Source organism: Otolemur garnettii, unplaced genomic scaffold, assembly GCF_000181295.1.
Source record: "Otolemur garnettii isolate 467f Iridium unplaced genomic scaffold, OtoGar3 scaffold00044, whole genome shotgun sequence".
Classification (NCBI taxonomy): Eukaryota; Metazoa; Chordata; class Mammalia; order Primates; family Galagidae; genus Otolemur; species Otolemur garnettii.
The window spans coordinates 95,401-122,601 of record NW_003852439.1 but is presented as its reverse complement, the minus strand read 5'-3'; the positions used below and the strand labels follow the sequence as shown (position 1 = coordinate 122,601).

General features: G+C 36.5%; 1 protein-coding gene across 1 annotated transcript in view; it reads left to right on the top strand.

Annotated features, from left to right (window-relative positions):
• LOC100950607 (ATP-binding cassette sub-family A member 3-like) overlaps positions 1-27,201 on the top strand; it is a 305,157-nt gene that overhangs the window by 269,574 nt on the left and 8,382 nt on the right. Inside the window, exons 24-28 of the mRNA XM_023513852.1 lie at positions 9,262-9,387; positions 9,613-9,807; positions 19,652-19,839; positions 20,487-20,657; positions 21,093-21,274. Coding sequence (XP_023369620.1) covers positions 9,262-9,387; positions 9,613-9,807; positions 19,652-19,839; positions 20,487-20,657; positions 21,093-21,274 — 862 coding nt within the window. The remainder of the gene's footprint in view (positions 1-9,261; positions 9,388-9,612; positions 9,808-19,651; positions 19,840-20,486; positions 20,658-21,092; positions 21,275-27,201) is intronic.

Here is a 27,201-nt window from a genome sequence, read left to right as displayed (position 1 = left end):
TTCTTTTTGCTCAATATATCTGTGACAATTTGGGAATTTTTTTGCTTTTTTTTTTTTTTTTTTTTTTGGTTCCAGATGAATAAGGATTTTTTTTCTATTTTTGTGAAAAGGGCATTGGAATTTTGATAAGATTGTACTAAATCTACAGATTACCTTGGGTAGTATGGGCATTTTAACATAATTACTTCTTCCATTCCATGAACATGGAATATCTTTCCTCATTGTTTTTATAGTTTTAAGTGTGCAGATCTTTTAGCTCTTTTGTTTAATTCATTCCTAACTATTTTTGTGCTATATGGATGGTATCATTTCTTGATTTCTTTTTTGGATATGTAAGTATTGGTGAATAAAAATCCTACTAATCTTGAATGTATTCTCTAACTTTATTGAATTCATGTATTAGTGCTAATAGATTTTTGGTGGACTCTTTCGGGTTTTCTATGTGTAGAATCATGTCATCTGCAAACATGGGCAGTTTAAGTTCTTCGAATTTGGATTCTTTTTATTTCTTTGTCTTGCCTAATTGCTCTGGTTAGGACTTTCAGTACTATGCTTATTAAAGGATAAGATAAGATACTTTCAGTTAGGACTTTCAGTACTATGCTGGTCAGAGTACAGAATAAAAAACTTATCTTGTTTCTGATTTTAGAGAAAAAACTTTAAACTTTTCACCATTAAGTATGATGTTAAATGTATACTTGTCATATATAACCTTTATTGTGTTGAAGTACATTTGCTCTATACCTAATTTGTTGAGAGACTTTTTGTCATGAAAACATGTGGAATTTTGTCAAATGCTTTTTGTGCATTTATCAAGATGATAATATGCTTTTTATTCTTTGTTATATTAATGTGGATGTGGTGTTTCATGTTTATACATTTGTCTATGTTAAACTTAACATCCTGCATCCTTGGGAAAAATCTCACTTGACTATGGTGAGTGATCTGTTTGGAGTGCTGTTAAATTCAAGTTGCTAGTATTTTGTTGAGAATTTTTGCAACTATATTTTGTATGTTGTGTTTCTATTTTTGTTTGTCTAAAGATATTATTCAGTTTCCCTTTTAATTTCTTCTTTGACACACTGGTTATTTAGAAACTTTTTTTTAATTTCTATGTATTTGTACATATTTGTTATTGATGGCTAGTTTGATATCATTGCATTCAAAAAAGATTATTTCAATCTTTTTATATGTGTTAACATCTGTTTTGATGCCTAACATACATATATTAACTCTCCTGGAGAATGTTCTGCATACACTAGAAAAGAATGTATATTCTGCTGGTGCTGGGTAGAATATACTGTATATGTGTAAAGCCCATTTGGTCCAAAGTGCAATTTAAGTGCAATGCTTTCTTACTGATTTACTATATTGGATGATCTATGCATTGCTCAAACTATGGTCTTACAGTCTAGCTCTTCAAATCTATTAACATTTTTTCTTTATGTATTTAGAGGCTCTGAACAACAACCCCTTTTGTTGATGTAATGATGTTTCTCTTATTTTACAGGGTTATTAAAAATAAATTTAAGGGGCATAAGTGCAGTTTTGTTATGTAGAAATATTGCAATTGGTGAAGTCTGGGCTCTTACATTGATCAACACCCAATAACATGCATTGTACATATTCAGTAATTTTTCCTCCCTCACCACCCTCCCAGCCTTCCAAATCTCTAGTGTCTATTTTCCTACACTCTATATTCAAGTATACACATTATTTTTTTTACATTGGATTAATATGGGGGTACATACTATACTATTAGGTTACATCGTTTGCATTTGTAAGGTAAAGTCCCCGTTGCAGTTGGATCCTTCACCCAGAAAGTGTGCCACACACCCATACATTGTATCTGTTAGATGGAAACTTATTGAACCCCATCCCTCCTCTCCATTTCTTGAATTTAATTGTGTTTTTCTCTCAGGTAGTCCAGCAGTTTTTAATCCACTAGTTTCAACTTAGTATTGAGTACATGAGATGCTTGCTTTTCCATTCTTGAGATGCTTTACCTAGGAGAATGTTTTTTCAAATCCTTCTAGATAAATACAAAATATGTGAAGTCTCCATCTTTTTATGGCTGAATAGTATACCATGGTATACATATGCCACAGTTTATTGACTCTTTTAAGGGTTGATGGGCACTTGGGTTGTTTCCATATCTTGATAACTGTGAATTGAGTTGCTACAAATACTCAAGTGCAAATGTCCTTATGACAAAATGATTTTTTTTTCTTCTGAGTAGATGCCTAGTAATGTGATTATGAGATCAAATGGAAAGTCTACTCTTAGTACTTTGAGGATTCTCCATATTTCTTTCCAAAAAGGCAGTATTAGCTTGCAAGCCTAATTGCAATGCATAAATGTTCCCCTTTCTCTGCGCTCATGCCAGTGCCTGAAGCTTTGGGTCATTATGTTGTGGGTTATTCTCACTGGAGTTAGTTGATATCTCAAAGTAGTTTTGATTTTATTTCTCTGATGATTAGGGATGATGGCTCTTTTTTGCATCTGTTTGATGGCCATTCATTTCTCCTCTTGGGGAAAGATTATTTTCATGTGTCTTACCCAATAATTAAAGGGGTTGTTTGCTCTTTTCTTGATTTGCTTGAGTTCTTTGTAGATTCTGGTAATTAGCCCTTTGTCAGATTTGTGACATGCAAATATCTTCTCCCATTCAGAATGTTGTCTATTGTTTTGTTGATTGTGTCCTTAGCTGTACAGAAGCTTTTAAACTTGATCAGGTCCCATTTATTTTTGTTGTTGCTGCAACTGCCAGTGGGTTCTTCATAAATTCTTTTCCAAGGCTGATATTGTCAAGTTTTCCCCACGCTTTCTTATGGAGTTTTATCATTTTGTGTCTTAAATTTAAACCTTTTATCCAGCATGAGTTAATTTTTGTAAGCAATAAGAGGTGCAGGTCCAGTTTCAGTCTTTTACATATAGCTAACCAGTTCTCTCAGCACCATTTACTAAGTAGGGATTCCTTTCCCCCAGTGTATGCTTCTGTTTGCTTTCTTGAATATCACATGGTGATACAAGGCAGGTTTTATCTCTAGATTCTTTATTTCATTCAATAGATCAATGTCTCTATTTTTATGCCAGTGCCATGCCATCTTGATCACTATGGACTTCTAGTATAATCTGAAGTCTGTAATGTGATGCCTCCAGTTTTTATTTTGTAGAATTACATTGGCTATTTTTTTTCAGGTTCCATATAAAATGAAGAACTATTTTTCAAGTACTTCAAAGTGTTACACTGGTGTTTTACTGTGGATTTTGTTAAATCTGTAGAATGCTTTGAGTAGTGAAGACATTTTAACAATGTTGCTTCTTCCCAGCAATGAGCATGATATATTCTTGTATCTGTTAACATCCTCTGCTATTTCCTTTCTCAGTGATTCATAATTCTCTCTGTAGAGATTCTTTACATCCTTTGTTAAGTAAATTCTAAGTTATTTCATGTTCTTTGGCACTATTATGAAGGGTATTGTATCCTTGATTTAACTCTTAGCTTGATTTTTATTAGTGTATATGAAGATACTGATTTGTGAACATTGATTTTATATCCCAAGACATTGTTGTATTCTTTGATCACTTTCAGGAGTCTCATAGTTAAGTCCTTGGCATTTTCTAAGTATAAGATCGTATCATCAACAAAGAGTGAAACTTTGATCTCCTCTGTCCTCATATGGATACCTTTGATATCATTCTCTTGCCTTATGTCATCAGTTAGTGGTAATAATGGGCATCCTTGTCTGATTCCAGGTCTAAGTGGAAATGCTTTCAGTTTTACTATTCATTAAGGTATTGGCTGTGGGTTTGTTTTAATGGCTTCTACTGGTTTAAGAAATGTCCCATTTATGCCTATTTTCTTAAGTGTTTTTATCAGAAAAAGATAATTTTTGTACATTAATTGAGATCATATGATCTTTGGTTTTGCTTCTATTTCTGTGATGAATTGTATTTATAGATTTATGTATGCTGAACCAACCTTGCATTCCTGGGATAAAGCCCACCTGGTCAAGATATATATATATATATATATATATTAGATGAATTCTATTTGCTAGGATATTATTGAGTATTTTTGCACCAGTCTTCATTAATGAAATTGGGCAGTAGTTTTCTTTTTTGTTGAGTCTTTTCCTGGTCTTAGTATCATGGTGCTTCATATAAGAAGTTGGGGAAGGTTTCTTTCTTCTCACTGTTTTGGAATAGGTTCTGCAATACAGGTACAAGCTGTTCTTTGATGGTTTGGTAGAATTCTGATGTAAAACCGACTGGTCCAGAATTTTTTGTTGGAAGCATTTTTATTGCTGTTATAATCAGTGCTTGACTTTTGTCTATTCAAGGGTTCTATGCCTTCCTGGTTGAGTCTAGGAAAGTAGTTTTATTCCAGGAATTGGTCCATTGCCTCCACATTTTCAAATTTCTGGGCAGAGTTTTTATACTGTTCAGTGACGATCTTTTGCATCCCTGTGGTATCTGTTGTTACCTTCCACTTTTCATTTCTTATTGATCTTACTGGAGATTTTACTTTTCTGTTTCTAGTCTTCTGGGACCTCCTAAAGTGAAGTGGCAGCTTGCTGTTCTGCTGGCCCACTCAGCAAGATTTTAGGGCTGCTGAGATACTGAATTTGGTATGCTGATATCAGTTTCAAAAGCCAAGGTGCATGGATTGCTCGAGTTCAGGAGTTCAAGACCAGCCTGAGCAAGAGGGAGATCTCATCTCTAAAAATAACCTAGCATTGTGGCAGGTGTCTTTAGTCCAAACTACACAGGATACTGAGGCAAGAGCATAATTTGAGCCCAAGAGTTTGAGGTTACTATGAGCTCTGATGCCACAGCATGCTACCAAGGGCAATAAAATGAGACTTTGTCTCAAAAAAATAAATAAATAAAAAATCAAAGGCCCTGGGACATGGAACTCACCACTCTTTCCAGGACCTGATAAAGCGGCAGATTTCTGTTCTGCTGGCCCACTCATTAGGGTTTTAGGGCTACTCAGATACTGAATCTGGCAGGCTGATGTCTATTTCAGAGGCCCTGGAGACTTAGCGTTCACCACGCCCCTTCCCCAACCTGCCAGAAGCTAAGAGGTAGTTCATTGTTTCACTGGCTCACTCAGTGGGTTTTAAGACCCATCATGTTCCAAATCCAGCAGACTAATGTCACTTTCAGAGGCCCTGGATGAAGGAGCTCGCTATACCCCTTCTTAGACCTGCCTAAAACTAAGCAGCGATCTGCCATTCCTCCAGTCCACTCAGTAGGTCTTAGGGCCACTGGGGTGCTAAATCTGGCTTGTTGTTGTCAGTCTCAGGGGCCTTAAGTCATGGGGCTTGCCCCACCCCTAATAGGACCTGCTCTATAACAAAGCCACAACCCACTGCCTCTCAGCTCAGGGTCTACTGTGCCCTACCCTTGTCTGTTCAGTATTCAGCTCCCCTTGTGCTCTATGGGTGACCACTTGATTTCAAGTTACTAAGACTGGTATATGCAGGACACAAGTTGATCTAATTCCTCTCTATCACTGATAGAGGTCTAGAAGGTTGACCCAAAACCTCAAGATGCCTTTAGCTGCTATCTGATCCCCACTCCACCTATTGACTAGTGTTATAGTTCTGCATAGATTTCAGATGGGTCTCTGACGCAGCAGCAATCTGAAGCTCAGTTCACTCAGTACCAAAAGAGTGAGTGTGGCATTCTAGAGCTCCACTGGTACCCATAACAACTCCAGGCTTGTTTATGTGTCTCTCTGTCACCTGCTTCCTATAAGTTTTGTCTTCCTTTTTGTTCTGCTCTGAGTATCCCATGAACTTTAATACTGCTATTTCTATGAAGAAAGATTCTATGGAGGCAAGAGCCTGGAACTTTCCCTAGTTTCCATGGGAGTGGTAAATATGCTGGCTGCCCTCTAGCCTGCCATTTTTTCAAACTTTTATATTTCTTTGCACACCTTATAATTTTCTGTTGAATTCTAACCTTTTTAGATAATATTTATTTATAGCTATGTGTACTACCCTCCACCGGGGACTTAATGTTTGCTAGTTTATTGTTTAGTGACTGGCTGGGATTTTTTAGCTTTTTTCTACTTCCCTTCCATATGAAGTCTCTGATATTTTCCCTCAGATGGTGCAGATCTGGACATAGGCATAGTTACCTTGGATGACAGTGGTGTTTGTAGGGATGCAGCTGTTAAACTAGACTAACTTCTGGCTTATTTTTATAGTGATTTCATCAGTGCCATAGTAAGACATAAATTACTCCAAAATTCTAATCCAATTAAATCTGGAATCCTATACATAATTAGTTCAAGCTCAGTGTGTAAGATTCATTCTTGACTCAGCACCCATAGCACCATGGTTTTGGCACAAGCCACATACTCCCAGACTGGTGTGTTTGAACGTAACCCAGGCCAGCTAAACAACAATGACAACTGCAACCAAAAATAGCCAGGCATTGTGGTGGGTGCCTGTAGTCTCAGGTACTTGGGAGGCTGAGGCAAGAGAATCACTTAAGCCCAATTGCTTAAGCTGTGAGCTGTGTGATGCCAGAGCACTCTACCAAGGGTGACACAGTGACATAGTGAGACTCTGTCTCAAAAAAATAAATAAATAAAGGATTCATTCTCACCCCAGGAGGGCTCTTCATAATTTTCTTTTTACCTGGTTCTCTCTGGCAAACTAGCTAGCCTATAGTTTAATGTGTCTATGAATCATTTTAATTACTTTCCACCAAAACTTCCATTGATTTTTATAGGATCCTTAGGGTTTAATTTTCCCATACTGTCTTAAATAAAGTTGGTTACATCAGGTAAAGCAGAGGAGTTCTCTGTTTTACAGACTAACTCTGACCGTGTGCAAAATCTCTTGAGCTGAGACAGTGTCAAGCTTCTCTGCTGCAGGAGCTTGGCATTCAGTGGAAAACAGTATTCCTTGGTCTTATTGACTTTCTACTCCCAGCATGAAACCTCTGCCTTATGGCTGATCCAGGTCCTATGCTCCAGTGTTGGAGCCGCACCATACCCAAGGTGCAACCTATACCTTATGAGTAGGGGCTGGATAGAAGAAAGAAGATCCAGAATCTCAACTACACAAAGCCATGACTTAGCCTGTGCAACAGGTTTCTGGGGGATGGGGTGAAAAATACTGATATTCTGCCCCTCTCACAAAGATATTTTACCTCTTGATTAGAAACAGGGGGAAGAAGGAGCCCTGTATTTTTGGTTGAACCTGCCTGTGGTAAAGTCCTTTACTTTGGGCTAGGATGAGGAAGAACACAAGGGGTTGTTATTCAATCAAAATTTCACTGTTCCTTACGAGTTTAATAGGTTTTCTTAAATAAATGCTTTTTCATTTACTATACGCCCTTAGGATGTGCTATGGTTTGACTGTGTCTCCCAAATTTCATGTGTTGGAAAGTGAATTCCCAATGTAGCAATATTGAAAGGCATTGAAATTACTTTAAGAAGTAATTGGATCATGAGGGCAGAGTCATTGGATTTATCATTCATAAATTAATGGATTAATAAGTTATCATGGGAGTGGAACTGGTGACTTTATAAGAACTGAGAGACCTCATCAAGCATATTAGCACACTAAGTCCTCTCACCATTTGATGTTCTTTCAAGTCTCAATAAAGAGTCCTCACCAGGAAGAAGTCCCTCTAGCAGATGCCTTGGACTTGGCAACCAAGTTCTTGGACTTCCCAACCTCCACAATTATAAGAAACACATTTTTTTCTTCACAAATTATTCAATTTCAGGTAATCAACAGAAAATAGCCTAAGATAGGATCATTTCTAAAGACTTTGAGCGATTTTATTTTAAAATAATTTTTATCAGGTCCACTGGGACATGAGTTCACAGATCTCTCACACTGCAATTCTGGAAATCTCAAAATTTTCTATATGAAGTATTATTAACTTTTTCTCTTTCTTTCCTAAAAGAAATGAGTAATTCTTCTACTTGTCTTTCTGTATTTTCAACATACTGCAAATGTAACAAATGACATTTGGCTGGTCTCAGTTATGACCTCTTTTGTGAGGTGTCTGGTTCTGGTAAATGTGTGAGAGTGTGTTTTAGTATTTTTTAGAAAACAAAAATCTATGTGTTCTGCAATTATTGGACAGAAAAGTCTTGAAAAGTATGCCAGATTTCTGTTCTTTTATCTTGGTGTTTGTTTTCTAAAGCTACTTAATCTATAGTTAATGTGACTGAAAACATCCATACATGTACCATTTATCTTGGAAATATAAACCATAGGGTCCAGTGAGTTTCTTAGGAAAAGTCTGTTTAAGTCTTGCTACTTTTCTTAGCTTGCATTCCCTTTTAATCTTGGCAAAATTTATTTTTAAAGCTTTTCTGATCTCTTGAGATGACTTTCTTCTTAAGTATGTAGGTGATAAAATAATTTATCTGAATGCTTTAAATTATATCTTTCAAAGCTTTAACTACATGCTATAGCATGTTAATTTACATCCTTTCCACTACATAGTTACCTTTTCCCTCTCCTCTGATCCCTACCCTTACTTCTTTTTTTTTCTTTTTTGTAATTGAATCATAGCTGTGTATAATAATGCATTTATGGGGTACAATGTGCTGGTTTTATATGCAATTTCAAATGCAACAAACTGGTTAACATTGCCTTCACCCTACTTTCTTAATTATTGTGTTAAGACATTTATACTCTACATTTAGATTTGAAATGTACCCTTGTAAAATGTACCATAGGTGTGGTCCCACCAATTACCCTCCCTCCACTCATCCTCCCCCTCCCAATCCCTCCCCCTCCTCTTTCCTTTTCATCTTGGGCTGTAGTTGGGTTATAGCTTTCATATGGAAGTGTGGGTGATTATATATTGGTTTCATAGTAGAGCCGAGTACATTGGATACATTTTCTTCCATTCTTGGGATACTTTACTAAGAATAATATGTTCCAGCTCCATTCAAGTAAACATAAAAGTGGTAAAGTGTGCATCTTTTTTAAGGCTGCATAATATTCCATGGTGTTTGTATACCACAATTTATTGATCCATTCATGGGTTGATGTACCCTTACTTCCTGATGAACTATTCATTATTAAAACTTTTCAAGTTGCATATGAGAGCTCAGGTGATATTTAGGAAGTCTAAAGATATGACTCAACACAAACCTTCTGTAAGGACATCCTTAATGTTAGTTCCCAGTTTAGCTTTCATGAAATCACTCATTCTAAAACAGATGGCCTAATGGCATATGCCTCTATGATTCTTGTCTTAAAAATACAGGATATAGTGTCCAAGGAATTATCTGGAAAATATGAAGATGAAGATATACAAAATGAAAGAAAGAGAGTTCTGGAGCAAACTCAGGAGTTGCTGAATTCCACACTGATTATTAAGGAACTAATTAAGGTAATGTCATTCAATGGTCAACATATGCTAGTTTCACTCCTACTGAAGAGTATGCCATTGGTGTCAAGGGCTCTCTGTGGTTCTTTAGGTTTTGTGTGTATTCCTCCAGTTGAACAGAAGAGATCCTGTGGAACTGAGGTAGTGATCCATAGGGGTCTGAGGTATTGGCGTTATTTTACCTATAAGTATCCTTTACTTAATTATGTTCCTGGAATTTTTTTTTAGATCTATTTTACTTGTCCAGTCATTCTGGCTGTAAAAAATATCTCCCTTGCAGTCCAAACTGGGGAATGCTTTGGATTGCTTGGATTCAATGGAGCTGGAAAAACAACTACTTTCCAAATCTTAACTGGGGAGGACAGTACTACTTCTGGGGATGTGATCATTGATGGCTTTAGCATCACCAAAAATATTCTAAAGGTAAGATGTTACTACAGTCTGAGAAGTGAGAATCATAATGACTCCGGGGTTCAGGTAATAGGCAGATGTCTAGGCATAATAGATGAGAATCAAGGAAGTTCTTGGTGTTGATGAAATCAGTGGACTTTTGAGAGATAAATAGATTTTTGAAGAAACAGTGAAGCAATAAGAGAAGACTCTAAAACAAGAGTGATTTGTGTGTATGTTCATTGGCACTGTCAAGGTAAAAGGCAAGTTCTTCCAACAATACATCTAACTGATGTCATACAAGATGCTGTAACAATATAAGTAAGGATAGCAATGCTGGGCAGAAAGAGAAGATTATCTGCAATTCAGTTATAACTGAGGCCTTGGTACACCTCATGGAGAGTTCTGAAGCAAGATGTCCTTTCAGAATAGTCCTAAATCAATGCAAGGTCATCAACCTTTGTGTCTCTGCATTATCCAGCCATTGGTTCACATGCCACCTAGAAGAAAGGGTATAAAGCTTGGAAAGAAGCTGAATGTGGAGAGAATTTCAAGAAGAAGAGATAGTTAAATAAGTCAAATGTCAAGAAATTTCAGGCAAGGTAAAGCCTGAATGGTATACATCCAATTTAGTAAATACATTTTCATTGATGAGGTTGGCAAGAAAAATAGCATTAGGATCAGGTGGGTGGTAGTAATAACAACTTGAATAGTGTAATTCTTTAATTTTCACTGCATATGGGCCACTATAACCATTGATCAGGAAGATGGGCTTGGGAGAGCCTATGTGCTGTAGGAAAATAATAGTCTAGTAACCAGAAGTGAAGCTAAGAATATGGACTATACTTTGAACAAAGTTTGTTGTGAGGCAAAGGGAAGAATTATAACTCACCATTATGTTATAGAAAAAGACAAAATATTTCATATGTTAAATAACTTGAGCACATTTATATCAGAGGGGATAAGTTGAAGAAATAGAGTAAGGAATAATACATGGTGGCAGGAGGTGGCTTTTTCCTACCGGCTATTCCTCACAGAGAAAGTGATAGTGGGTCTCCCCTAAATACTTTATCTATACCACTTATCAAATCCCCTTCAGGGACATAAGGGTAGTGTAAAACCATCCAGTTCCTTGACTGTAAGGAATGGAGAAAGAATTAAGTGAAATTGGTGCCAAAGAGCAAAGCTGAATTGGGAAACAAAGAGATAATCCATATAAAAATGTCAATTATGAACTGGGCTGCAATAAACATTCTTGGGCATATATCTTTGTTCTAAAATGATTCTTGGTCATATTCTTCTCAGTAAAGTATCTCAAGAATGGAACAAAAAGTGTCCAATGTACTCAATACTATTATTAAACCAATACATAATCACCAACACTTTCATACAAATGATAAAACACAACTATAGCCCAGAATGAAGGAGAGAAGAGGAGAGCGAAGGGAGGGAAGGAGGGGTGATTGGGTAGAGGAAGAGTAATTGGTGGGACCTCACCTGTTGTGCATATTGCAAGGATATATGTCAAATTTATTAAGAGTAGAGTATAAATGTCTTAACACAATAATTAAATTAGTGAGGTGAAGGCTATGTTAACCCGTTTATGTAAGGACTCCAAATTGCATATGAAATCAGCACATTGTACCCCATAAATGCAGTAATGTACACAGTTATGATTTAATTTAAAAAAGTAAGAAAATCCATATAAAAATGCCAAATTTAAAAAGAGACCAAAATATAAGAAATGACCAATCCTGAGTTCAGTAAAATCTAAAGGGAACTCTTTCAAGTCTTAGAGAATCTCTCCAAGTTTGGAATTCTGAAAGTTTTTATGTGACAGACTGTGATATTTTCATTTACTTGGACATTTTGAAACTATCTTTAACCATTATCTTTTTATTATGATAAAAATACACTGCATGAAAGTACCATTTTAACCTTTCTGAGTATACAATTCAATGGCATTAAGTACATTCACATTCTTCCATCACCACTCTCTCCAGAACTTTTGCATTAACTCAAATTGAAAATCTATGCTCATTAAACAGTAACTCCCCATCTCTCCTTTTACCCCCTATAACTTACTGTTCTACTTTCTGCCTCTGTGAATTTGATTATACTAGATATCTCACGTAAGTAGAATTATATATGATTTGTGCTTTTATATCTAAGATACTTTCTCTGGCATAATTACATCAAGACTTACCAAGGTACTAGAATTGCATTGTATACAACATTTTGTTTATCCATTTATTCATTGATAAATATTTGGGTGGTTTGCTCCCCTTTTGGCTATTACATATAATACTGCTGTGAACATTTGCATACAATTACCTGTGTAAGACTCTGCTTTCAATTACTTGGGTAAATATATCTAAAAGAAGATCTATGATTATTTTAAATGGAAATTCCATAGTGTATACCATAGCAGCTACATCATTTTATATTCCTATCATCACAAAAGTTTCAATTTCTCTACATCAGCACTAACACTCTTTAATTTTTTTTTGTTTTGTTTTGTCTTTTGTAAATAATGGCCATCCTAATGTGAGGTAGTAGCGCATTGAGGTTTCATTCCTTATTTGTTTTTGAGATAGGGTCTTGTTCTGTTGCCTGGTCTAAAGTGCAGTGACCTCATTGCATCTCACTGCAACCTTTCACATCTGGGCTCAAGCAATTCTCCTGCCTTAGCCTCCTGAGTAGCTGGGACTACATGTGTGTACCACCATACCTAGCTAATTTTTCTGTGCTTTGCAAAGAAAGACTCTCATCACTATGTTTCTCAGGCTGGTCTTGAAGTCCTGACCTCAAATGACCCTTCTAATTTGACCTTCTAAAGCACTGGCATTACAGACATGAGTCACTGCACTGGACCCCATCATGGTTGTGATTTGCGTTCCCCTATTTGTAATGTTGACCATTTTTCATGTGTTTATTGGCCATTTGTGTTATCATCTTTTGGAGAAATGCTTGTTCAAATCATTTGCACAATTTTAAATTGGGTTTTTTGTTATTAAGTTGAAAGATTTTTTTTATATATTCTGCATCTAAATATCTTATTACATAGTATATATGATTTGTAAATACATATTTTCTCCTATTCTGTGAGTTGCCTTTTCCAGTGTCCTTTGGTTTATAAAAATGTTAATTTTATGATCCAATTTATCTAATTTTTTGCTGCCTGTAATTTTGATGCCATATTTATTCACAGAAATCATTGCCAAACTCAATGTCATGGTCACATTGGTTAGTCTCGGCTCAGTGACCAAACTAGTTCAAATATACACTTATCAATCAACTTTGTGCTTGATATTTGATAGCTTTTCCCACTAAGAGACAGGCTGAGCACAAATATGGATATTGTCAGATCCAATTTTAAATATAGGAGTGTCACTACTTATTTAAATGTGGAAGTGGCAAAGGTTGTGTGACTTTATCAATTTTTACTAGTCCAGAATCAATGGAACCTTGATTTATATTCACAAGTCTACAGCTAACTTCCATGTTCTTTTTTCTTGTTTTTTTTTCAGTATAAGCATTTATATCTTGTAGGGTCTCCTAGTTACCCCTGTTTTCTTTTTTTGTCCTGACTGAGAAAGCACAAGGTGTCTTACTCCTCCGTGACCCACACAAGAGCAGGCTTGGACCTAAGATGGCACCCAGAAGGTGCTAAGGAACTTCCCAAAACACTGATAATATTTAAGTTGTTCCCCCAAACTGAAAGGTCAAACATGTCCCAACAAGTAGAAATTATCCCTGACTCTCAGCTAAATTGTCAAACCTCTATACAAACTCCATAAGCCTACCCCCACCTTATAGCCATACCTATATAAAACATCATTTTTTCTTGCTCTGTATCATGAGGACATCACAACCTGTATATATAAATTCTTCTAATGAATGCTAGTTTAGACGGTTCTTTAGTCCATCTTTCCTTAGAATCCCAGTCATCTCCACCTCAAATTGACTTGGGGCAGTCCTTTGTAGAATTCTGACCAATAATTTTGGGGCAATTCTGACCATCTCTTCAGCAGGACAGACTATAACTATATATTTCCCACTAAGCACTGCACTCACTGGGTTCCATAAGTTTTAGTATATTATATTTTATTTTCCCTCATCTCTAAGTGTTTTCTAAATTCCATATGATTTCTTTTTTTGATCCATTGGTTAAATTCGTTTGACTAATTTATGCAAATTTGTAACTTTTCTAAGCTTTTTTCTGATGATGTTTTCAAAATTCGTCCACTCATGGTTGGAGATGATTGTACATATATTTTTTAAAATCTATTTAAAGTTTGTTTGCAGTCTCAAATATAGTCTTTCCTGGAAAATGGCTTATGTGTACCTGAAAAGAATGTATAATTCTGTTGTTGAGTAGAGTGTTCTACATATGTGTTTTATGTAGTCTATTGTGCAGTTTATGTCCTCTGTTTCCTTATTGATCTTATATAGAATTGTTCCATCCATTATTGAGAATGGAGAAGTAAAGTCTCTAGTTATTGCTATAGAATTGTTTCTCTCTTCAATTCTATCAATTATTGCTTCATATATTGTGATGGTCTGCTATTAGCTGTCTGAATGTTTATAATTGTTACCGCCTCTTCCTGTGTTGAACCTTTTATTAACATGTGATATCTTTTGAATCTTATAATATTTCTTCATTTTAAACCATTTTATCAGATATTAGTGTAGCCATTCATGCTCCCTTTTAATTACTAAATGCATGAAATATCTTTCACTTTCAATCTATTTGTGTATTTGGACCTGAAATGAGGCATATTGCTGGATCATTATTTTTACATCTATCTACCAATCTCTGTCTTTTTACTAGAGAGTTTAAGCCATTTACATTTTAAGTAATTACTTGTAAGGAGGAACATCTGTAATTTTGCTATTTTTTAATATGCCTGATAGGTTTTTTTATCTCTTATTTCCTGCATTGCTTCCTTTGTATTTAGTTGATTTTTTATAATAAAATGTTCCAATTCCTTTCTCATTTCCATTTGGGTATATTCCATAGTTATTTTCTTTGTGGCTAGCAGGAAGATTAAAGTTATAACACTCTAATTTGGATCTATACCACCTTAACTTCAGCAACTTAAAAAATAAACTTTTCCTTTACACCTATATCATCTCTTTTCATTGCTGATGTCATACACTGTGTGCCCAAAACCTAAATAAATAATTATTTTAAATGTAATAGTTTTTTACAGTAGTGTCAAAGAAAATGAAGCATCTGGGAGTATACCTAACAAAGGACATGAAAGATCTTTATAAAAAGAACTATGAAACTCTGGGAAAAGAAATAGCCAAAGATGTCAACAAATGAAAAAACATACCATACTCATGGCTGGGAAGAATCTACATTGTTAAAATGTCCACACTACCCAAAGCAATCTACAAATTTAATGCAATCCCCATTAAAGCACCCCTGTCATACTTTAAAGATCTGCAAAACTAGTACTTCATTTTACATGGAAATAGAAGAAACCTCAAATAGCCAAGACATTACTCAGAAATAAAAACAAATCAGGTGGAATTATGGTACCAGACTTCAGACTATACTATATAGTGATATATATAGACTATAATCTATAGTGATCAAGCATGGTATTGGCACAAAAATAGAGAGGTAGATGTATGGAACAGAATTGAAAACCAAGAGATGAATCCAGACACTTAACATCATTTGATCTTCCATAAGCCTATCAAAAATTTAAATTGGGAGAAAGACTATTCAACAAATGGTGCTGAGTGAATTGGCTGGTGACTTGTAGAAGACTGAAACTGGACCCACACCTTTCACCTCCAACAAAATTTGTCTCTCACTGGATAAAAGACTTAAACCTAAGACATGAAACCATAAAGATTCTTGGAAAGAGTACAGGGGAAACACTTGAAGGAATTGGCCTGAGAAAAAACCTTATGAGAAGGACCCCCAGGGCAATCAAAGCAATACCAAAATACATTACTGGGATCCAATCAAACTAAAAAGCTTCTGCACAGCCAAGAACACAGTAAGTAAAGCAAGTAGACTTCCCTCAGAATGGGAGAGGATATTTGCAGGTTACATTTCTGACAAAGGTCTGATAACCAGAATCCACAGAGAACTCAAACTCCCCCCCCTCCGATGGCAATGACTTTATTTTAGTGGCTTTCCCAGCCCCACAAAGGGTCTCCTTAGACAGGGCTGGCACCCAGTCAACCATCTTCACAGTGGAGTCCTAATTACTTGATTCTGTTTTGTAGATCACAAAGGTTCCTTCCAATGATCTCTTCTTCCATTTCATCAAATCAGCTTACACATTCTAAAAGTATATCCATCACTCTCTAATACTTTGAGGTGGCATATTCTGGTCTCCTATTTTTTGTTTGAAGTAGATTGCTTCTTCCTCTTTGCTATCATTAATCTTTTCATTATCTTCTTATTTCTTAGCACAGTCAAGACGTTACATATTATCTTCTAGGCCTGGAGATGAGAAAATGCAGGCTGGTAACAGGAAGAGGAAAATCATCCTCCTGGGAGTGGCAGGCACCTAGGCCTGACCTGCATGAAACTGTAGGTGGACCCAACCCTCTGTGTCTGCAGGAAGAGGCTCATCATAGATTACATACCACCTAAGGCCAGAAGCTGTGGTCAAAAAGGCCTCAGCAGAAGCAGGAATGGACTGTGAATTCACAGTCCTAGGCTGACCAGCTTTTGCAGCAATCCTTACCCATGATGCTGATGCAGATTCCTCAGCTGATGTTATCACTTCTACTCTATTGAGCTCTTCTGTTTTCACACTCATCTTGGACTTTTCCTGAGGTCTTGCTCTCTTGGTCTCTGCCTTGAGTTCCTTGAACATGAATGTAATCTGGCCTCCTTTGGTGTTTCAGGAATTTCACATTTCTGTTCAGGAAAAGCATGCTCCCAAAGCCTCAGAAAAACTTCTGTTTTCATCAGTACTCAACTTGAGTTGCTGGCACCAGTTCCTCAAACTGTCTTGACACACATTATTAATGGGAGACAAAATGGTTAGCAAGAAAAGATCAAGTTTTTTACATCTAACTTTTCAGATGGCTTTTGATTGTTTATTTGTTGGAGGTAGATGAATTTTCCTGAACTACTCAGAGCTGTAGGCCTGGCTCACTGAGGCCAGTCCCTGTTCTCGTATCTTCATTGTGTTTCTGGGGATTGTTCAGTTTGATATCAGAAGTTGAAGAAACAGTTGGTGCCATTTGTTCATTACTTGAATCGTCTTTAACTGGAACCAATGTCAAAATCACACTTTCTTCATCATCTATTTCCTCCTCAGAGAAATTCTTCTGGCTGCTACCATGATTTGAGTTTGACATTTTTTCAGCAGGACATGGGGGAGATAAAGCCAGCAATGGTAAGGATAAGTGAAGTTTACTTCCTTTAATCTGTCAAACTTATTAATAAGAAAAGAACAAGTGATCCCATTTCACTATGGGCAAGAGACCTGAACAGAAGCTTCTCCAAAGAAGACAGGCACATGGTCTACAGACCCATGAAAAAAATGCTCATCATTTTTAATCATCAGAGAAATGCAAATCAAAACCACTTTGAGATACCATCTAACTCCAGTAAGAGTAGCCCACATAACAAAATTCCAAAACTACAGATGTTGGCATGGATGTAGAGAAAAAGGAACACTTCTCCACTGCTGGTGTAAATGCAATCTAATACATTCCTTTTAGAAAGAAGTTTGCAGAACACTCAGGGATCTAAAAGTTGACCTGCAATTCCTCTACTAGGTGTATATCCAAAGACCAAAAATTGCTTTGCAAAAAAGATATTTTCACCATATTATTCATTGCAACTCAATTTGTAATAGTCAAGTCATGGAAGAAGCCCAAGTGACCATCGACCCATGAAAGGATTAATAAATTGTTGTACATGTACTCCATGCAATACTATGCAGTCTTTAAAAATGTGGATACTTTACCTCTTTTATGTTTACATGGAGAGACCGTGAACATATTCTCCTGAGTAAAGTATCTCAAGACTGGAGGAAAAATTATCCAATGTATTCAGTACGTCTATGAAACCAACCTATATTTACTCACACTTTCTTATGAAAGATAGAGCACAACTATAGCCCAGGATGAAGGAGAGAAATGGAGTAGGAAGGGAGCAGAGAGGGGAGGTTTGATAGAGGGAGGGTAAATGGCAGGACCACACCTATGGAGCATATTGCAAGGGTACAAGTCAAATCTGTCAAGTGTAAAACATAAATGTCTTAACACAATTATCAAGTAAATGAGTCAAAAGCTATGTTGTTGGTTTGATGTAAGCAGTCAGATTGTATTAAAAAAAATCAACACATTGTACCCCACATATGCATAAATGTATTCATGATCTATGTGTATATGACTTTATAAAAAAATAAAAATAAAACACCAAAAAAATAAATGCAGTAGTTTCTTAAATTATGTAGAAAATAAAATATGGAGTTATAAACCATAGGCTGAATCTAATAATTTCCGAAAATTTGTCAGTCTCTTAAACCATGTAAAAAATAAAAAGTGGTATTGCAAACTCTTGTCACAATATCAGCCTTTATAGTTGCCTTGTAATCAACCTTTGTTCAGATCTTTACTTCTTTATATGGCATCAAATTACTGTCTGATGTCTATTTTTATCATCTTCCGGGATTCCCTTGAGCATTTTTTTTTTTTCAAATAGCAGTTCTAAGTGTCTAGTGTCAACAAACTATTAACTTTTATTTATCTGAGAATCTTGTTAGTAATTTCTTCCTCATTCTTGAAATAGTTTTGCTGGATATAGGATTCTTATTTGACAGTTTTCTTCTTTTAGTACTTTGAATATATCAGTCAACTACCCACAGCCTCCAAAGTTTCTAATGAGAAATCTTCTGATTATCTCACTGAGAATCCCTTTTTATGTGATTAGAGGATCAACTTGACATGTCAAAATAAGTTCTTGGAGCTTTTCTAAACATAATCCATTCCTTGAGTATTTGCGGTCAGTTTCTAATTTTCTTTATAAATGCAGTTGTTTTTAATGTTCTATCTTTATATTATGGATCCCAAATGAGAAAAAATAGAAAATGCAGAGGAATGCGGAAAGGGAACTAGTTCTTTAAATCCCCCCAAAAGTCACTTCAGAGGAGAAGAGGCTTGCCTATGCCAAGAGTTTAAGATCATGAATAGTCAATCACTGTAAATGATTTAATAATTCAATTTAATGTAAATTGATACCTTTTTCTCTAGCTTGGAAGCTATGTATGACTGAATGCAAAACAACAGAATGGTTTAACGAATTGCTACAGTAATACTCTTTGAAGTCTCAAGTTGGGTGTCAGGAATGGGGTTTGGAAAAGGCTTTGCTTCTGGTTCAATTGTACTATAGAACTAAATGTACACGTGCAAAACCATCTGTGGTGAGCTTGTCCTTAGGAATTCCTGATGAATGAGGGAAATTTCTCATATTCTAATACTCCTCCAAATGGAACAAGATCTAAAATTTTATTTTTTTTATTATTATTTTTTTAAAAATGAGAAATATCTGGTAAATTTCTTTTTTCTTTTTTTTATTAAATGATAACTGTATACATTAATGCAAACGTGGGGTACAGTGTAGTGTTTTCAAATGATCTTGGGGATAAAGAAAAAATTTTATTATTTTATTATTTTAACTTCTTTATCCCCAAGATCATTAAAACTGAATTAGGAACTCTATTATCCCAATGTCCTACAATAGATTCAACAGCTGTAATTTTGTAGCTTTTAGGAAAACAAAATAATATTGTAGAACTTTTAAAAGCTTTTGGTCTTCCTTCTAATCCATGGATATACAGCAAAATAAAAGGCTTGTGTTTTTACCTAAGGCAATTCTTGTAATTAGGTCAGGTCAAGAATTGGCTATTGCCCTCAATTTGATGCCTTGTTGGAATACATGACGGCTTGGGAAATAATGATCATGTATGCCAGATTATGGGGACTCTCTGAGGACCAGATTAAGCCATATGTGAAAAAATGTTTGAAGTCACTGGAACTGGAGCCTTATGCTGACAAACTTATTAGCACCTACAGGTGAGTCATTATGCTTCTGTTCTTTTTGTAAATGCTGCTAATGTTGAAGTGCTTCCCGTGTTCCTGGTTTTTCAAATAAATGTCCACATCCTCTTGTAAGCTGTTATGCTTGCAATTACACAATATTAAAACCATTTACTGTTCTGCTAGGTTTTATTTGTCATTAATAAGACATAAATGTATTAATAATTTTAAATATTTTCCTTATAGAGGTGAACCTCAAAATATCAGTTATATTTAAACTGTGGCCTCTGAACCTCAAAATAAACATTTTCTTCTTATTGTCCCCATGAGTTTTTATCTCACAAATAAGGAGAGATGTAGGCTCTTGGAATCATGATGGGATCTGTGTCTAGGAAACCATGACAACCTAAAATCATGTAAATAAATGCTATTGATAATGTAAAAATCAGTAACATAAATGACACTACTCTACATCTCTATTTAAAATGAATTGGTATATACCCTATACTTTGGACAGCTACTTTATGAAGTCGTATATAACCAGCATTAAGGATTTCCATGTTTAGTATTTTCTGAGACTCTCAGCATTTGAGATATTTGTGCTCACTCCTTCCTATCATTAAATAACTGATCTGTATAGCCTCTTCTTTGCCTACTTACTCTCTCCTTCTTTGACCATATAGTGGAGGAAACAAACGTAAGCTCAGTACTGTTATTGCCATAATGGGAAAGCCCTCAGTCATCTTCCTGGATGAGCCATCAACTGGAATGGACCCAGTAGCCCGACGCCTGCTCTGGGACAAAGTGACACAGACACGTGAAAGTGGAAAGACCATTATTATAACTTCCCACAGGTGTGGCTTATTTGGAGGCTTGGTTAAGGGTTGGAAGCAATTTTAGTGGCTATAAGAGCTAATTATTTGGGGAGCAGAAATATTGGATAGTGAATTTGCTTGAGTATGTGAGCTCCTCTTTAGGTGTTAGGATTCATACTAATCCTGATAAATGAAATGGACAGGAATCCTTATTTAAAAAGGAAAAAATTAAAAAGAAATTAATAATGAGCAGAAGATAAAACTTCAGGAGACATTTTGTGTGAGGATTGGCCATTCTATTATTAAACATCTGAAAAATTTCCACTTCTCAACTACAAGTTTCATGATTGGCAAATGCAACTTGTGATTGAAAACAGGATCACAAAATCCTGACTCTGATTAAACTACATAGTGTTCTCCAAAGGAGACATTTTTTGCCTTACAATAATATGCTTTTTTTTTTTTTTTTGCAAGTATGGAGGAATGTGATGCCCTCTGTACCAATCTAGCTATCATGGTGCAAGGGAAGTTCATGTGCTTGGGAAGCCCTCAGCATCTCAAGAGCAAGTTCGGCAATATTTACATCCTGAAGGCCAAAGCCAAGACTAAAGATAAGTTAGAGGATTTTAAAATGTTCATCAAAATAACATTTCCAGGTGAATTAATTTTGCTAACTTTTTTAGAAATGTGTTAAATTATATTTCTTGTTCTCCCCATCCACATGATGAATAACATCTCAGCATTGGTTATAGGGATTATGATATGTCTGTGGCACATTCAATTGGATATGTCCATTAAAAATTGACATATTTGCTTATGCATTCATTTGGCAGATATTTTAGAATACTTATTGTATCACTTCTGTTTGATGTGGTACCCAAGCACCATAACTAGAAACCCTACAAAACCTCATTTATATGAGCTGTCCTAGTAATTTGTTCGGTCCAAAGGAAGGACACTAAATACAGACCTATCCTCAAGGATAAGACATAAGCACTTTAATGGGAATGTGGAGTTAAGACATATTCTCATCTATAAAGTGGCTATTGCCCAATCCTTCCTGCCATTATTCTTGAGCAAATAGCTAATCAAATATGACATTAGCTGTGGGTCTGTTATATGTGGCTTTTATAATTTTGAGATAAGTTCCTTCTATGCCTAGTTTGTTGAGGATGCTTAACATAAAAACATCAATAGATGCTTTCTCTTCATCTAATGAGATGATTCTATGGTCCGTGTTGTTGTCTCTGTTTATGTGGTGATATATACTTATTGATCTACATGTAGTGAATCAGCCTTGCACTCCTGGGATGAAATTCATTGGGTCCAGGTGTATTATTTTTTGATATGCTATCAAATTCAGTTCACTAGTATTTTATTCAAGATTTTTGCAATTCATAAGAAATATTGGTCTAGAGCTTTTCTTTTTTGTTGTTTCCTTTCCTTATAACCTGTTGTTTCAAGGTCAGTAACATTTTTGTTATCAAGGTGGTACTGACTTTGTAGAACAAGGTAAGGAGAATTCCATCTTTTTTTTTTTTTTTTGAGACAGTCTCACTATATCACCCTTGGTACAGTGCTGTACTGTCACAGCTCACAGCAACCTCAAACTCTTGGGCTGATATAATGGAATAATTTCTACAGTATAGGTACCAGCTCTTTCTTGTAGGTCTGGTGGAATTTCGCTGTGAATACATCTGGTCCAGGCCTTTTATTTGTTAGAAGATTTTTTTTATTACTTTCAATCTTTCTGCTCATTTATGATCTTTTCAGGAGTTCTATTTCTTCCTGACTAAGTCTTAGGAGGTTGTGTGTTTTTAGAAATTTGTCCATTTCCTCTACCTTTTCTAATTTATATGAATAGAGATTTTCATAGTATTCACAAATGATATTTTGTATGTCTGTGGTATCAGTTGTAATATTTCCTTTTTCTTTTCTCATTGAGCTTATTTGGATCTTTCTCCTCTATTTCTGGGTATTCTCATAAGAGGTCTATTGATTTTGTTGATCTTTCAAAAGAACCAACTTTTCATTTACTGACCTTTTGTATTATTTTTTGTTTTCCATTTCATTTTGTTCTGCTTTGACTTTGTTATTTGTTTTCTTTTGTTCTATTTGGGTTTGCTTTTCATTTTCTAATTCCTTAAGGTACATCATTAGGTTTTTAATTTGTGATCTTTCTGTCTTTAAGTTATAGGTATTTAAAGCTATGAATTTTCCCTTAGTACTGCTCTTGCCAAATCCCATAGATGCTGACAGTTTGTGTCCCCTTTGTTGCACAATTCAATTAATCATTTGCTTTCCATTTAATTTCATTATCAACTCAATAGAAATAGGGACATACACCAGTGTAACAGAACAGACAATCCAGGTGTACAAGCTCTGACAATTAAGTTCACAAACTTGCCACTGTGCACTTAACGTTGGCAAAACTGTACAAATAACTCAGTAAAGTTTCATAACCTTAGTATATCAGTGTCTCACAACTGTAGTCATGTCAATTGTGGCAGTGTCTTACTGAGAGGCATTCGTTATTGTTGCCACATGATTTTGTGTACCATCACCAGAGTATTGGAACTCGAATTAGAGCAATGAACAAACTTAAATTTCTTGTTAATCTTGGTAAGGGTGGAAGTGAAATGAGGGACATTTTAGTAAGTTTATGAAAACAATGTGATGAAGAAAATGGCAGTGGACTCGGTGCCCATAACTCAGTGGTTAGGGCACCAGCCACATACACCAAGGCAGGAATTATGCAGACCTGGGCCAGCTAAACAACAATAATAACTACAAAAAAAAAAAAAAGCCACGCATTGTGATGGGTGCCTGTAGTCCCAGCTTCTTGGGAGGCTGAGGCAAGAGAATTGCTTAAGACCAAGAGTTTGAGGTTGCTATGAGCTGTGATGCCATGGCCCTCTACCAAGGTTGACATAGTAAGACTCTGTCTCAAAAAAAAAGAAAGAAAGAAAAGAAAAAGTCAGTGTAAAAATGTATTAAATGTTTTCATGGGGGGGGGGAGAAAGTGTCACTGAAGAAGAGTGGTTTGGGAGGCCAGTAATAAGGAGAACTGATGAAAACTTTGTATAATTGAATTGTGTGTGAAAATCATTGGCTGCCTGTGAAAAGTATAGTAGATCAAGTAAACAGCAATAGATAAACAGGGAAATCTTAACTGAAAATTTTGGTGTGAGAAAAGTATGTACAAAAATGGTCCCAAAGGAGCTTCCAACGAACAAAAGCAAAGAAAGGTTGAAATTGCAATGACCTTTTGGAAAGACAAGATGATATTTTGGACTATGTTACCAATGGTGATGAAAAATGAATATACCAAAACAACCCTGAGATGGAGCATAAAAGTGCACAATGGAAGACAACCAATATTCTCCATGACCAAAAAAGTTCCATCAGTCAAAATCAGGGGGAAAAATGATGTTGTTAACCATTTTTTATATCAGAGAGATTGTTTATTAAGAATTTCTACCAAGAGGGGTGGAGCCAAGATGACGGACTGCAGCCAGCTTTTTACAGAAGCTCCCATCCAGAAGGAGACTTAAAGGACAGAAGTTTAGCAAGGGAGCTGATGGATTGGAGCAGAGCAGAGAGAGAAGATTGAAGAGTTCACTTCAACCTTCCTGAGGTGAGCTGCGACCCCAAGAAAACAACCAAAAGGTACAAAATCCACCACCAAGAGGACAGGAGTCCCCTCCCCCACAACAAGGGCTCGCAGTTTACTCCATGCAAACAAGTGAGCAGAGTTCAAACATCTTCCCACTCTATCCCACGGGAGAGACCCCCTAAAAACTGGACCTCCTACCCCTGCTGGCATGCCATGGAACCCTCCTGCCAGGCATAAAACTGTAAAACTGTATAAAACTGTATATATTCCCCACCTGAATTCTGAGGAGTCTCACCCACTCTGAGGCCTGGAAGTTTGTTACCTATGGAGTCCAGATTCTTGGGCATCTCCTTGAGAGAAGTGAAGGGGGAAAGGGCTGGTCCTGCTCTGTGTTGACTGTGGCACAGGCATGAGGAGAAGAGAGTTGGCTTGGAGGAAGTCAATACAGCAACAGTGGCATCCTGAGCTGTGAACTGACACCATTCCAGCCCTGTCTCTCTGGGCAACCAGAGGTTCTGGACAGCAGCCACAGGCTGAACACTGATAACTTTCATAAGTAAAGAGACTATTAGCACCAGCCCTCAGGGTGATACAGCTGAGACAAAGGCAGTGGGCGGGCAGAGGCTGGAATTGATACCTGAGTGTAAACTGCTATTTGTCTGCTGCCCAGAGCTGACTGCAGCCTCTGACTTGCAGAGGAATCTAGCTGGACAGAAGCCTAATTTAAACATGCAAGGCCCCCCTGTCTAACTCAGATTTCTGGCTGATTCTGGCAGTCATAAACGCTGGGAGCAGTTGCCTACTGCAGTGAATAGGGTCACAGACCTGGGGGATTATAAGTGACTGGGTCCAAGGTGGGGAAGGAGGTTAACCTTCCCAGACTAACCAATCTGCTGGGTGGGTCCCTTTGCCTTCATGGAGCACTGGAGCAAGTTATATCTGAGCTGTGAGTGGACCCCACTTATCTAGCTGCTGGAAACATTTGAACTTTTCCACCTGAAACTAGTTCTGACTGGGACAACTGATTTGGACCTCTTAAACCAGACAGACCATCCAGGGACTATTCAAAAGGACACTTTGGGTGTATGTTGAGGGAAGGTTTGATTTTCCTAGCCCAATTGTTGTTTATGGGGGGTGGGGTGATTTAATTGCTGGTATTTCTCCACAGCTGAGACGTCAACCAAGAGAAGCTGAATCACTAGGGTAGGACAGAGACCAGCAGAAAATAAGACAGAGCCACTTAGCCCCATCACACCAAGCAGGTCCCCAATCTCTCAGGCCGTAACACCATAGGGGTCCTTGACAAACCTCAAGGGGAAAAGCCAAATGGGGTAAAATAATCATTGGGCTGAATCAGTGAAAAAGTTCTGGTAATATGAATAACCAGAGTAGGTCACCTCCCCCAAGAAAAGATGTGGCTGGTAATATGAATAACCAGAGTAGGTCAACACCCCCAAGAAAGGAAGTGGCAGACAAAACTGAAGATCCCCAATATAAACAATTAGCTGAGATGTCAGAAATTGAATTCAGAATTTGGATTGCAAATAAGATTAATAGAATAGAGGCAAAGATAGAAATAGAAATTCAAAGAGCATTCCAAAAGTTCACTCAAGAATTTAATGAATTCAAAGACAAAACCACCAAAGATTTTGAAACATTAAGGCAAGAAATTGCAGTCCTCAAAGATCTGAAAAATACAGTAGAATCTCTTGGTAACAAAGTGCAAGAGGCAGAAGAAAGGATCTCAGATGGTGAAGACAAAGCTTCTGAATATGTCCAAACATTTAATGAGAATCAGAAATGGAAAGGACAAACAGATCATTCTCTCAGAGAGCTCTGGAATAATTCAAAGAAAACTAATATTCGCCTCATAGGAATCCTTGAAGGCGATGAAGTTGCTTCGCAAAACACGGAGGCTCTTCTGTATAAAATTATGAAAGAGAACTTTCCAGATATGTCAAGAGATCCTGAAATCCAGACAGCAGACAGCTTCAGAACCCCAGCATGACTCAACCCAAATAAGACCATCCCCCAGACACATCATAATCAACTTCACTAAAATTAATATGAAAGAGAAAATCTTAAAAGAAGTGAGATGTAAGAAAACTATAACCTACAAGGGGAAGAATATGAGAATAACTGCAGATCTCTCTGCTGAAAACTTTTAGGCAAGAAGATGGTGGTCATTGACATTTAATCTCTTAAAACAAAATAAGATCCAGCCAAGGATCCTGTATCCAGCTGAACTGAGTTTCATTTATGATGGAGAAATTAAATACTTTAATGACATCCATGCATTGAAGAAATTTGCCATAACCGAACGAGCTCTCCAGGAAATTCTCAGACCTATTCTCCATAATGACCAGTGCAATCCTCCACCACAAAAGTAAACTCACTCAGAAACTATTGATCAAATTCCAACTTCTACAGTGGCAAAAGGATTAAAAATATCCACTGTACTTTTGAACAACTCGATACCTAAAATTTTATCAGGCTTATCAATAATTTCAATCAATGTGAATGGCTTGAATTGTCCAATAAAGAGGCACAGATTGGCTGATTGGATACAGAAACTCAGACTAGACATTTGTTGTATACAAATATAGACTCAGGGTGAAGGGATGGACATCTATATTCCAGGCTAATGGAAAGCAGAAAAAAGCAGGTGTTGCAATTTTATTCACAGATACAATAGACTTTGAACCAACAAAAGTAATCAAGCATAAAGAAGGCCACTTTATATTTATTAAGGGCAATACTCAATATGATGAGATCTCAATTATCAATATCTCTGCACCCAACCAAGAATGCACCTCAATTTATAAAACAGACTCTAACTGGCATGAGCAACTTGATTTTCCCCAGCTCCATCATAGTCAGATTTTAACACTCCTTTGGCAGTGTTGGACAGATCCTCCAATAAGAAGCTTAGCAAAGAAATCTTAGATTTAAATTTAACTATTCAAC